Source organism: Anabrus simplex, chromosome 2 (genome assembly GCF_040414725.1).
Source record: "Anabrus simplex isolate iqAnaSimp1 chromosome 2, ASM4041472v1, whole genome shotgun sequence".
Taxonomy (NCBI): Eukaryota; Metazoa; Arthropoda; class Insecta; order Orthoptera; family Tettigoniidae; genus Anabrus; species Anabrus simplex.
Window position 1 is genome coordinate 1,071,587,212 of NC_090266.1, and position 12,953 is coordinate 1,071,600,164.

Sequence of the window (12,953 nt, forward strand, 5' to 3'; positions counted from 1 at the left end):
TCTTCGTATTTACTGGATATCGGATCACGGATACTGTATTATTTCACGAGCTTCGAAATATATTCAGAAATAGAAGTTATTAGCACACAATAATGTTAATGTTATTGGATTTTACGTCCCACTAACTATGTATTTGAGCACCTTCACCGCCGGACAGAGACAGGATCGAACCTGCCAAGTTGGGCTAAGAAGGCCAGCGCTCTACCATTTGAGATGCTACTCAGCCCGGCTATTAGCACATAACAATAATTATAGAAAATATGATTTTCATTCAGTCATTTATATCTGACACCTTTTTACCGTACGAGCTGTAATAATGGAGATATTCAAGAGTTTATTACGAAATGTTTCAACAACCAAGCATTGCTGACGAGGAAGTATTGTAATGCCATCACAGTAGCAAACTAACTGGCTATGATGGTTGTTGTCGTTATGGTCTTTATAATATGCAAAATAATAATAATGTTATTTGTGTTACGTCTCACTAACAACATTTACGGTGTTCTGAGACTCGAGGTGCCGTAGTTTTGTCCCACGGGAGTTCTTTTATGTGCCGACAATTTATAGCGCCACACACGTTTTCATAATATGTTGACTGCATTTTAATCAGTACAGTGGTTCTACTTCAGATACTGACAACACGAACACTGTTCACGTACTGAACCACTATAAAATTATTATGTATCCGTGATCCGATATACAGTAAATACGTAGAAAGAGACAAAAATGTCGGTCGGTCGATCGGTCACTTGCTTTCTTGGCTTACGCTGCGTGAACCATCAACGATAGACCCCAAGTGTAAGCGTACGAATTGTAGAGCATAGAAACCTCTACAAAAAAAAGTCCGCGATGGCACATACCTCTTTCCAACCGGCTGCCCTCTAGATGCGATTTTATGCTATAGTCCGCGGTAAAAAATATAACTCCTTAAAATCAAAGATTTCGATATTATCCTCGAGTTCCTCATCAAAATAAATTGTTTGACCTCTTCCAGTATTTTATAAGGATTACAATAACCTTATCAGGACATTATTTGCATGAATGGTTCAGAAGTTATGACAATTTTAGACTGTAGTGGTAATACGTGTCAGCAGGACGGGCGAGCGCTGTCTCATATCACATGACGTCACGCAGAAGGCGGCCAAGGAGAGAAACAAGTGAGCGCGATGCGGGAGGAGACCCCCCTGACATCAGACAATGTCCCCCAACGGGGAACGTTACAGGAACCTGCTCGCAGATCATGTTCACCCCTTTGTTCGCCTCCAGCTCCCTGTAAACGACCTGAACTTATAGCAAGATATTGCTACAGCCCTTCCCTCCCGAATTGCGGCTGACTGGTTTGATGAGTTCTCCGAATCACCGCCATCATCGAGGCAAGAGAGGGTGCTACATTCTACTAGCCAGTTATCTCTAATTCAGTATTGCTCATGAGAGTATATTCCTTTTCACAACACTCTTAAGGATTGAGCTGGAACCCGAGAGACGTTTTCGACGTATTGGCCCAAGAAGTGTTTAACTAGTAAGTCAATCTATTAGCTCATTCCATGGTAGTTCAGTCCCCTCAAAATGGGTGCAAGCTTATACCGTTGTATGACTAAGCTGGACCACAAGCTTATTTAGGGAAACGGATCTCCTTCCCCAATTAGATATAATTCATTATAGATACAGAGTGGTCGGAAACAACGCGAACCGAATATATGAGCGTTAGAGCGTTGGTCATACTGATAAGTAATTTGAAAAAAATACGTCGATATCACGCGCCGTTGTCGTACTGAAGTTAGCCAATCAGATAGCTTCGCGGGCGAATTCAAATGGCTTTTAAAAGAAGGTGTTGCCAAATCTGCACGTGGCTTGGTCGGGTTTAAGAGCCATGCCGAGAAATGAGCATCAAACACTAACACACCGTGGGATTCAGCCAATGCCAACGTAGCGTGTTTGCTGTGGTCCGAGCCTATCAGCAGGGAGGTCCTTGTTCAAGTCCCACCCCTGGAGAAGTTTATTTCTTCTACTGGCGCTCTCAAGCCGGTCATAAGCCACGTGCAGGTTTAGCAACACCGCCTCGCAAAGTCCATCTGAAATCGCCCGCGAAGCGATCTGACAGGCTATCTTCAGCAGCTGATAAAATGACGACTCGAGGTATCTACGTATTTTTCTTTTCAAATTACCTATCAATACGACGAACTCTCTAACGCCTATATACCCGGTTCACGCTGTTTCCGACCACCCTGTATAAATAGAAGTATTCGAATAGTCTCGCAGTGTGAGAGTAAACAGTACTGTATTTCTGTCTGTACTTCAATATTAACCTGATACGTAGATTTTACACCCAATGTCGGATTCAGTTTATTTTTCTCTGTTTGTTCATTTGTTTGTTACAGTATCACCGGAGAATTGATAGGTGAATTTTCATAAAACATGGTATTTGATTTGAGGATAAGGGCGAGTAGTATTTGAGCTGTAATTCGTTGAAAAGATCAGCAGGAGTTGTGGAGGCCTTCAGAGGGGGCTTTGAAACTAAAACTCTATGCATGTCTTTTACGGTTGTTTTTACAGGAAAATTGTTCATAACAAAATGTATGTAGAATACTATTTACAATTTTTTCTATGCCTTTTACCGATAAAGTGAAAAAGAAACGAATTATCTGTGTCGGTCGTGGGAAAATTTAAGTCCAATAATCGATAACTAACTCTGAGATATTTTATATGGAAATCATCCTAGCAATATGTAAAAGTTTTTGTACTTCCGTCTGTAGTCTACTTATAAAAAAATTATTAACCTGATATTTGGTTTCTATTCCAAAAGAAGAGATAAAATCAAGAACAGGAATAACGCAAGAAGATGAAAATGCGAAACGCCACAGAGAGCTAGGAAGAGAGTCGTTATGACAATCCGTATGTCCACCTATAGTGCCGCAGAATCTCAGGGGAAATTTGAGGGTTCGATAAAAATATAATCAAAAACATATTGCTCGATTGTCCCGTCAACGAAACGTCATACATATAGTACGTACAGGGAGCTCAGCGGCCAATGACCTAATTGTTAGGTTGCATATAATAATAATAATAATAATAATAATAATAATAATAATAATTATTATTATTATTATTATTATTATTATTATTATTATTATTATTATTATTATAACACCGGAAGCTGTTTGCAATTACGTCCCTACAACAACACAACGGAACATAACACACAGGGCGTGTCGTACGAAGTCAAGCTAGGATAGAGGTTTTGGCGATGAAATACAACGAACCTTTGTTTTTGCTGTTTATTCATCAATATTTTTGTTGCTGTGTTTTGACCTAAAGAACTAGGTGAGAGAGATTACCAAAGATGTTGGTATGAGTGAACACTTCAATTAAATCTAAATAATCCCCGTATTGTCCCGATTGTTAGTCGTTTAGAAGCTTTGGCTGTACATTCAAGGATAAGAGCAAGCTAGAAAGCAAGCAAGTGAATTTAAATTACTACAGCTATGTACTTATGTTCTTATTACTACTAGGCATTCCTTTTTCATATGGACAATAAGAAAATATTTAGATTCTTCCTCTAGAAAACGAATTCTATTTTTATATTTGGGTTGTTCTCTTCGGAGATATTTGTTTTCCTTTCTGTTCTTCACTCAATGATTGCACGGCATCCCATATACCAAAAGTTATCCTACAGTGCAAGGAATAGCGGAGCAGTTTCCTTCTACTTTCAGATAAAAGAATGAATTTGAGCAACAATAGTAACAACAGCTTAAAATTTCATCGGTGGTCTCACGATGAACGCAGAAGAAATTTATTGGGCTTTTGGACCGTGGTCGAATTGGGTTCCAAGTTTCCAACGTTCCACCGAAAACTGCGCCAGGCGTTTCCAAGGTTTAGCAGTGCCAATTGGACAATAGCCTACAAGCCTAGAAAATTTGCTTATGCACAAAGGAACTCACCACAACAGCACTGCCATCAGCTGAACTGTAAAGAGTGGCGCCAAACCACTGGTGCGACTTCTGGTCGATGAAGGAACCTGAACTGTTCCGGTTGTCCCCTGCACACAGAAGAAAACAGTAGAGGAATTATTAACTTCCAGTGTAACTCAGAATCAAAGAAGAAAAGTGATCAAAAAAGAAATTACAATGAGATAATAATAATAATAATAATAATAATAATAATAATAATAATATGGCGGACAATGTAATACCATACATCATGGCGTATGAATTGACATTGCCACGCACGAGATAGGTTATGATATAAACGTCATGACGTATTTATGAAGAGGTAATGACGAACTAGTAGGGGTAGACGTTTATTCTTTATAATATAATATTTTAAAACGTTAGAGCTTGAAATTCTGGGATTGGAAAGGAAAGCATCTGTAAAATATAAACGGCATCGTAAGGGAATTAGATCTAATAATAAACAGAGATTCTCGTGAATTCGTCTACGTTATCTAGAGCATATTCAAATATTTAAATTAGAGAGAATTATTTAAATACGTGGAAGAAAATATATTTAAAGTGGGTAAAGTGAACAGAACTTAGTGGAGAACGACTAAAGTGAAGCATTTACTAACGCAACTTATTTTAATTTCAGAATTGTTCCAATAAGAAAATATGTCACCCTGTTGAAGTCAGAGCAACATCATGAAGCACTATGAGTATCGTGGTCATCAAAGTGGAGCAGATGTTGACCTAAGCCAAATGGCATAGTCGAAATGTGATCCAGAGGTATAATATTTTATTCGCACTGTTTTTAGTTTGGCCATTGTGAAATTCTCATCTCGTAGGATATTTCTTGTATTTTTCTATCTTTCTTGGTAGTTTGAAATTGTAATTATATTTCTTTGAGTTCATATTTATTGAAAAGGGAATAATGTATGACGAATAATTTATTTGTGTTTCACAATATCAGAATCATGACTACGATAATTACGCACCAGAGCTTAAATCTTAATATATGTACAACTACGACATATTCAATGAAGTTAGATTTGTTTCTTAATGTCATTTTCGACAGATAATCAGCTGTTAACCAGCTGTTCCTACCTAAATAACGTCTATTTGGGTCTTCAAGGACGTGTTAATGCGCTTAGAAACAGATTTTAAGATATTTACAAAGAACTATTTAATCGATTTTAGAAGGAATTCATGGAATGCTTGATTTGTTAATGTAGCGTTAGGATTCACGCATAGTTTATGAACGAACTAGTGGAGGTTATAGAGTTATAAAGAGATGCGGCATTATTTGTATAACGTAATTAATGAGATGAGATATATCAATTCTGTGATACGGTGAATATGAAATAAATAGAGTCCTCGACGGAGAATTAGTAATGTAATGAATACACATCGGCGCCATAATGTCTTCAAAGGATAATCCCAGTCAGAGAAAGAAATAACTGTACTTCAATCGGTAAGAGGAACAAAGATATGGCATGTTTTCCATGGTATCTCATAGTCATGTACTTTTTTGAAACTCAACATTCACATACGATATTAAACCGGAATAGCAGATACGTTTGTAGTTTTCCTAGCTTATTTGACGCATAACTATTGAGTTGTGATTTCTTTTCAAGTAATAAATTCTTCTTTTAATCAACAGATTGTAAATACCTAGTAAAGCCCGTACGTACGTTCAGTCTTCAGCCCTAAGGCTGGTTGGATCCTCAACAGCTCTGCCATCAGCTGTCATAGATGGCCTAGGCATCACTGAAGAGGCGTACTAGGGAAATGAGGAGTGAGGTAGTTTCCCGTTGCTTTCCTCACCGAGCCAGAAGTTGGTATTACATATCAGTCTGCCAAGCTAACAAATGCACGCACCGACCGACCCTATGAGCAACATTTTCATACCATTCATAGCAGGGACTAGCTGCACAAGGAATGGCATTACCAGCATCGCTCATACCTCAGTCACTTTCATATTGTCAAAGCCAAGGATAAGACAGAGACAGATCAATAAAAGTAATAAAATTGCTCTAGCCCATACCAGAAGACATAGTCTGCCAGACTATGTCTGGCAGACATAGGTCCTGCCAGCAAAGGCATAGTAAAGCCCATATTCTTCTGAATATACAAGGAGTCACTGAAAAAGGTTCCAGTTGTACAGAGGAAGCAGCACGCAACAAACGAAGGTAAAACGATCCTATAAACATTGGTCGCAAACCCAATATCTTCGGAGTTATCGCCCGCTACCACTAACATGAGTGACCACCATGGCACTGATAGACTCTTCACTACATGTGCTCGATGTGACCCTCATCCATTGCAACGCAGCCTTCCACCCTACGTCACCCTGAATTGCTCATTCGTTGGAACACCCCTGGCTGTTGCCAGATTGCATCACAGGCATAGACAGCGAGTTCTCGTAGTGTATCCGAATCATTTACGGGGACTGCATGTACCATGCTCTTTACATGTCCTCAAAGTCCTCTGTACAGGTTCGGATTTGAAATTAATTGAGCAGAAGTTTGTGAAGAAAGCTGCAGTGGCCTATGTAGAGCGAAATATCCGAGCAACAATAATCTATATATATAAAGTAGCTTGTCCTGACTGACTGACTGACTGACTGACTGATTCATCATCGCCGAGCCAAAACTACTGGACATAAAGAAATGAAATTTTGGGCATAGATTCATATTAAGATGTAGGTGCTCGCTAAGAGAGGATTTATGGATATTCCGTCGCTAAGGGGGTGAAAAGGGGGGTGAAATTTTAAAATGAGTGTGTCTATATCTCAAAACTTTAAAAGTTTACAGATGTGAAAATTGGTATTTAGAATCTTCTTTAAAAATAAGGAAACACGTATTTTTTGGTTTTCAGACAATCCCAATAGGAGGGGTGAAAAATTGTGAAAAAGTGTTGAATGCCTTTAATATGGATACGCTACTTATATCTCAGAAACTGAAGATATTACAGACCTCAAAATTGGTACTTTTGATCGCTGTGAAAAATAAAGAAACACATATTTTTTTGTTTTTGGAAAATCCAATTAATGCGAGGGTGAAAGGGGGGTGAATTTTTAAAATGAGTGCATTTATATCTCAAAAGTTTTAAAGTTTAGAGATGTAAAAATTAGTATTTAGAATCTTCATTAAAAATAAAGGAACACGTATTTTTTTGTTTTCGGAAAATCCCAATAGGAGGGGTGAAAAGGGGAGAAAAATGTGTTGAATGACTTTAAAGAGAATACATATATCTCTGAAACTGAAGATATTACAGACCTCAAAATTGGTACTTTTGATCGCTTTGAAAAATAAAGAAATACATATTTTTTTTTTGTTTTTGGAAAATACAATTAATGCGAGGGTGAAAAGGGGGGTGAATTTTTAAAATAAGTGCATCTATATCTCAAAAGTTTTAAAGTTTAGAGATGTAAAAATTGGTATTTAGAATCTTCATTAAAAATAAAGGAACACGTATTTTTTTGTTTTCGGAAAATCCCAATAGGAGGGGTGAAAAGGGGTGAAAAATGGGTTGAATGCCTTTAAAGGGAATACATATATCTCAGAAACTGAAGATATTACAGACCTGAAAATTGGTACCTTTGATCTCTTTTAAAAATAAAGAAACACGTATTTTTTTGTTTTTGGAAAATCCAACTAATGGGGGTGAAAAGGGGGGTGAATTTTTAAAATTAGTCTATCTATATCTCAAAACGTTTAAAGTTTATAGATGTAAAATATGGTATTTAGAATCTCCTTTAAAAATAAAGAAACACGTTTTTTTTTGTTTTCGGAAAATCCCGATAGGAAGGGTGGAAAAGGGTGAAAAAGAGGTTGAATGCCTTTAACGAGGCTACTTATATTTCAGAACCTGAAGATATTACAGACCTGAAAATTGGTATTGGGGATCCACTTTAAAAATAAGGAAACACGTATATTTTCGTTTTTGAAAAATCCGGATAATGGGGGGTGAAAAGGGGGGTGAATTTTTAAAATGAATGTGTCTATATCTTAAAACTTTAAAAGTTTACAGATGTAAAAATTGGTATTTAGAATCTCCTTTAAAAGTAAAGGAATAAGTATTTTTTCGTTTTCTGTAAATCCCAATAGGGGGGGTGTAAAAGGGTGAATAGTGGGTTGAATGCCTTTAATGAGGATACATATATCTCAGAAACTGAATATATTACAGAACTAAAAATTTGTATATGGGATCTCCTTTAAAAATAAAGAAACGCGTATTCTCGGAAAATCCAATGAAAGGGGGTGGGGGGAAAGAATTCTAAAATTAATTGACTTAATTGTATGAGAATACATATATCTAATAAAAACTAAAGTTGTTACGGACGTGAAAATTGGTATTTTGATCTCCTTTAAAAACAAAGAAATACGCGTTTTATGGGGGAAACCATCTTGGGGGGCGGGAGTGGAAAGGAGTTGAATTCCTTTCATGAGGACACATAAATAAAAAACTGAAGAAGTTAGAGTCGTGATAATTGCTATTTAGAAGATCCTTTACTATTAAAGAAACAAGTACTTTTGCCGGAAAATTCACTTAAGGGGGGGGGGGGGGGAGAAGTGTGAAAGGAAGTAAAAAAAGCGAATTATTTTTATGGGGATACTTATATCTCAAAACTCAAGGTAATAGACGTGAACATTGGGGTTTGGAATCTCCTTTAAACATAAAGAAACACTCCTTCTTTTAATTTTTTTTTTGGGGGGGGGGGTAAATAAACTTAACGGCGGTGGGGTGTAAAAGGAGGTGAGACCAATTGATTTTGCTGTTCATAATGTACTTATAAGGAGCCTCCGTTGCTCAGGCGGCAGCGCGCCGGCCTCTCACAGCTGGGTTCCGTGGTTCAAATCCCGGTCACTCCATGTGACATTCGTGCTGGACAAAACGGAGGCGGGACAGGTTTTTCTCGGGATACTTCGCTTTTCCCTGTCATCATTCATTCCAGCAACACTGTCCAATATTTCATTTCATTTGTCATTCATCGATCATTGCCCCAGAGGAGTGCTTCGGCAGCCGGCACAATTCCTACTGTCGCCGCTAGATGGGGCTTTATTCATTCCATTCCTGACCCTGTCGAATGACTGGAAACAGGCTGTATATTTTCGATGTACTTATTCTGATCATAAACCGATCTTTTTAATCTTTCCTGGGTTCGTTTTCAACAGCCAACTTTTCCTTCGGAGAACGTTCTTATATTACAGTAGATTCTCCTGGCATATGAATAAAAATTTGAACACATTTGAAATAAACGATAGGAATGAGATTGACCGTCCAATTGTTCACCTCTATAATAAGGTCAATAATGCACGGAAGTATGTCATTCGTATCGCCAGAAATCCCGCACACTTGCCTCACATTCTCAACAATAACAATGGCAGCAGATGTAATTTACCGCCAAGTAGCGGTCTTGCATCTTGCTGTGGGGTCCAGAACATCTATAATAATAATAATAATAATAATAATAATAATAATAATAATAATAATAATAATAATAATAATAATAATAGTAATAATAATGTTCTGGACCGTCGTCAAATGTGCGGACCGCGGTGGAAACGGGTCCTGGACGGGTAATGACTAAGAATGCAGTCGGGCCGCGGGTTCAGTACCGCCAAGGCACCCAAGACGACACCACGCCGGATCTCCTGAAGGATTTGTTCCATATTAAAAATGCTTATAAGAAAAGATGGCAAAGATTTAGGGACCCAACTGACAGGGTGGAATACCTGGACCTAGCCTGGGAAGTACGAAATCGATTGCTGGAAATAAAGATTGAAAAATGGGAGGAAACTTGCCATAATCTATTAGAAAACGAGTCAGATCGCGAATTTTGGCGGATTCTCGCAGAAAACGATTCAGATCGCGAATTTCGGCTGATTATATATCTAAAACAACATTCAATTATAAATTTCAGTATAATACCGTAGCGAAGCACGGGTATCTTGCTAGTACAGTATATAAAGACAAAGTGTTAATTAATAATAATAAATTATCCCAGACAATGGAGTTTTCGTGTGGTGACCAGGTGAATTGCAATAATAATAATAATAATAATAATAATAATAATAATAATAATAATAATAATAATAATAATAATAATTGTACCGTGAGGTACACCCCAACGCCGTGCATTCGAATTCAGCGCCTAAAGAACTCCTCTATTGGCAAAACAGTGAAACTGAAACTATACCTGCTTAGAACTTTACTCTGAAGATGTCACCACTTAAATCTGATATAATTTTGTTATTGTGAAGTTTCCTGAACTGTGTGAATTTCTACTTGTTTTGTTTTCCACTCATCAAGAAGTTTGGACATTCTCTCATAGATGACACTACCAAAAAACTATGATCATGCACCCTGGTGGGTGGTATAAGAACTTATAATTCAAAGAAGTTTTGTATTCATAAGTTTTTTTTCTGATTGATTTTCATTTATTTTTGGGTTAGCAATATTTCCTTTTTATTTCCGCCAGTTTTGAATCTAGCCAATCCCTAATTTCTGTAATTAATTTTCTACCAATCACAGCCTTCTTCTTCGATTTTGAGTGTAACTTTTAAAGTGGCCAATAAAAGTGAGAGGGTGTGGCTAGTTTAATCTTGAATGGTCTCGAACTTTCCCCGAGGGTTTATAAACTGCGGATTTTCACGTCTCTGGGGCAATTGATCGTCATCTTTCTAAGTGTGTGTGTCAAAGCAAGAGGCGGGCGGCCTCTTTCATCAGGCAGCAGTACATCGACAAGGTAATGGCCACATAACATCTTTATTTCTTACTAGCTCCGCAGTTTAACCTGAGGGAAATGTCCGAATCATTAACTATGTAACCTAGTTTTTCCAAAACTGTAACTTTCTGCCGGCTGATGTAAAACTTCATAAAATCTTTAACTGTAAATCGGGGATAGAGAGTGATGTACCCTCTCGAGCTCCCCTTTATATTGGTTTGAGGTGACTACGTTTTGTAACTGGCTTTTTTTTTTTTTTTTTGCTATTTTGTTTTACGTCGCACCGACACAGATATGTCTTATGGCGACGATGGGAGGGAAATGCCTAGGAAGTGGAAGGAAGCGGCCGTGGCCTTAATTAAGGTACAGCCCCGGCATATGCCTGGTGTGAAAATGGGAAACCACGGAAAACCATATTCAGGGCTGCCGACAGTAGGGCTCGAACCTAACTGGCTTTCTTCATTTCCGTAATGTTCTAATCTAGTCTTACACGAGTCACCTCCATAGTTTCATTTTTGTTGTTCGGGCCGTTTATTTAACCGTTATTCCTTTTACAGGAAGGCCCAGTAGGTCGGGTATTAAAAACCCCTGTATAATCATTTTCCTACTGTAGGTTGTGCCTTCAGAGGCCAGAATTTGGAAGTTGATGTTGCCTTGAGTAGGCTTGGAAAACACAGCCGGTTAGCTCTTTTGCAAGGTTTTTGCAAGATTAATGAATGTCTCTTGAAGGCTAGATGTTGTAATTTTGGGAGCAAGTGCTCTTTGAATTAGGGGATTTCTGCCCTTGTACAATTTGTGCTCTTTTGTAAATTTGTGCTAGGAGCTCAGGAAAAGTAAAGTGAGGGCTTGAAACTCACGATCTGTTTATACCACCAATCTTGTCTTTCCTAGATTTTTTTAATGATTGCCACTTGTACCTGTAAATTTGTTAAATTTTGTGTTCTGAAATTATAACCTTCAGTTTAAGTTTTAAATTCAATTCTTGACATTGTAGTTAGACCCATTCATCCCGGCACCTTCTTTCACCTCTGCGATCCACAAAAAAAACCCGGAACAACAACAATAATAATAATAATAATAATAATAATAATAATAATAATAATAATAATAATAATAATAATAATAATAATAATAACTCTGCTACTTTAGGCAGACATTTCAATCTGGCAACATTGAAGCTGCCTACGTGTCAATTTCGACGTTCCGTTTTACTCTACCGGATGGCAGAGTAAATCGGATCTCCGTAGGGCGATCTATGGCTGAATTTTTATTTTGTCACAGTAACACCAAATGTGTCCCCAGAGGTCTTTTACACGCCGACATCGTATGACATTAAGTGTCGAATGGACATTATTCCGCCCTTCAACAATCCGACTATCTCTGCCGGATTTGAAACCGTTATTTGGGATCCGGAGACAAACATACACAAGGGGAGCAATAATGCGAACCGTGAAAGAGTCATAGGACTTGTTCCAGTCATAAAAAGAGCTGGCCAGATCCCTTTGATCCTTAATCATACCACAAAAACAGCCAGCCACAGTCGTTTCAAGCAGGCCGCGTACGTTTTGACTAACCCTGGGAGATGGGAGTGCTAGTTCCTGCTACCAAATCTAGGGAAATTCCAACGTGCTGGATTTTAGACCAAGCAAGCAAGTTTCTAGTTTTATGTGACTGTCGCCATCGTGGTCATAGCCACGGGACCTCCAGTTTATGTGAAATCTGAAAGAAAGTGACGTGAAATGTAATTCTAATTTAATCTAATTTTTATTTGAATAACGTCCGCTTAACTCGACTATGAAGCCACTAACTTAGGTCAATGCGACAGCAGTTGATTTCTAATGCAGTAGTAAAATTATCACTTCTAAACAAAAAAATATTTCATCATCATCATCATCATCATCATCATCATCATCTGTTTACCCTCCAGGTTCGGCTTTTCCCTCGGACTCAGCGAGGGATCCCACCTCTACCGCCTCAAGGGCAGTGTCCTGGAGCTTCAGACTCTTGGTCGGGGATACAACTGGGGAGAATGACCAGTACCTCGCCCAGGCGGCCTCACCTGCTATGCTGAACAGGGGCCTTGTGGAGGGATGGGAAGATTGGAAGGGATAGGCAAGGAAGAGGGAAGGAAGCGGCCGTGACCTTAAGGTAGGTACCATCCCGGCATTCGCCTGGAGGAGAAGTGGGAAACCACGGAAAACCACTTCCAGGATGGCTGAGGTGGGAATCGAACCCACCTCTACTCAATTGACCTCCCGAGGCTGAGTGGACCCCGTTCCAGCCCTCGTACC

At 38.5% G+C, this 12,953-nt stretch overlaps 1 protein-coding gene across 2 annotated transcripts in view; it reads right to left on the reverse strand.

Moving 5' to 3' along the window:
• Positions 1 to 12,953, reverse strand: part of if (inflated) — a 691,187-nt gene that overhangs the window by 363,474 nt on the left and 314,760 nt on the right. For both annotated transcript variants that reach the window (XM_067142033.2, XM_067142032.2), the window contains exon 3: positions 3,939 to 4,036. In XM_067142033.2, the coding sequence (XP_066998134.2) occupies positions 3,939 to 4,036 (98 nt within the window). The remainder of the gene's footprint in view (positions 1 to 3,938; positions 4,037 to 12,953) is intronic.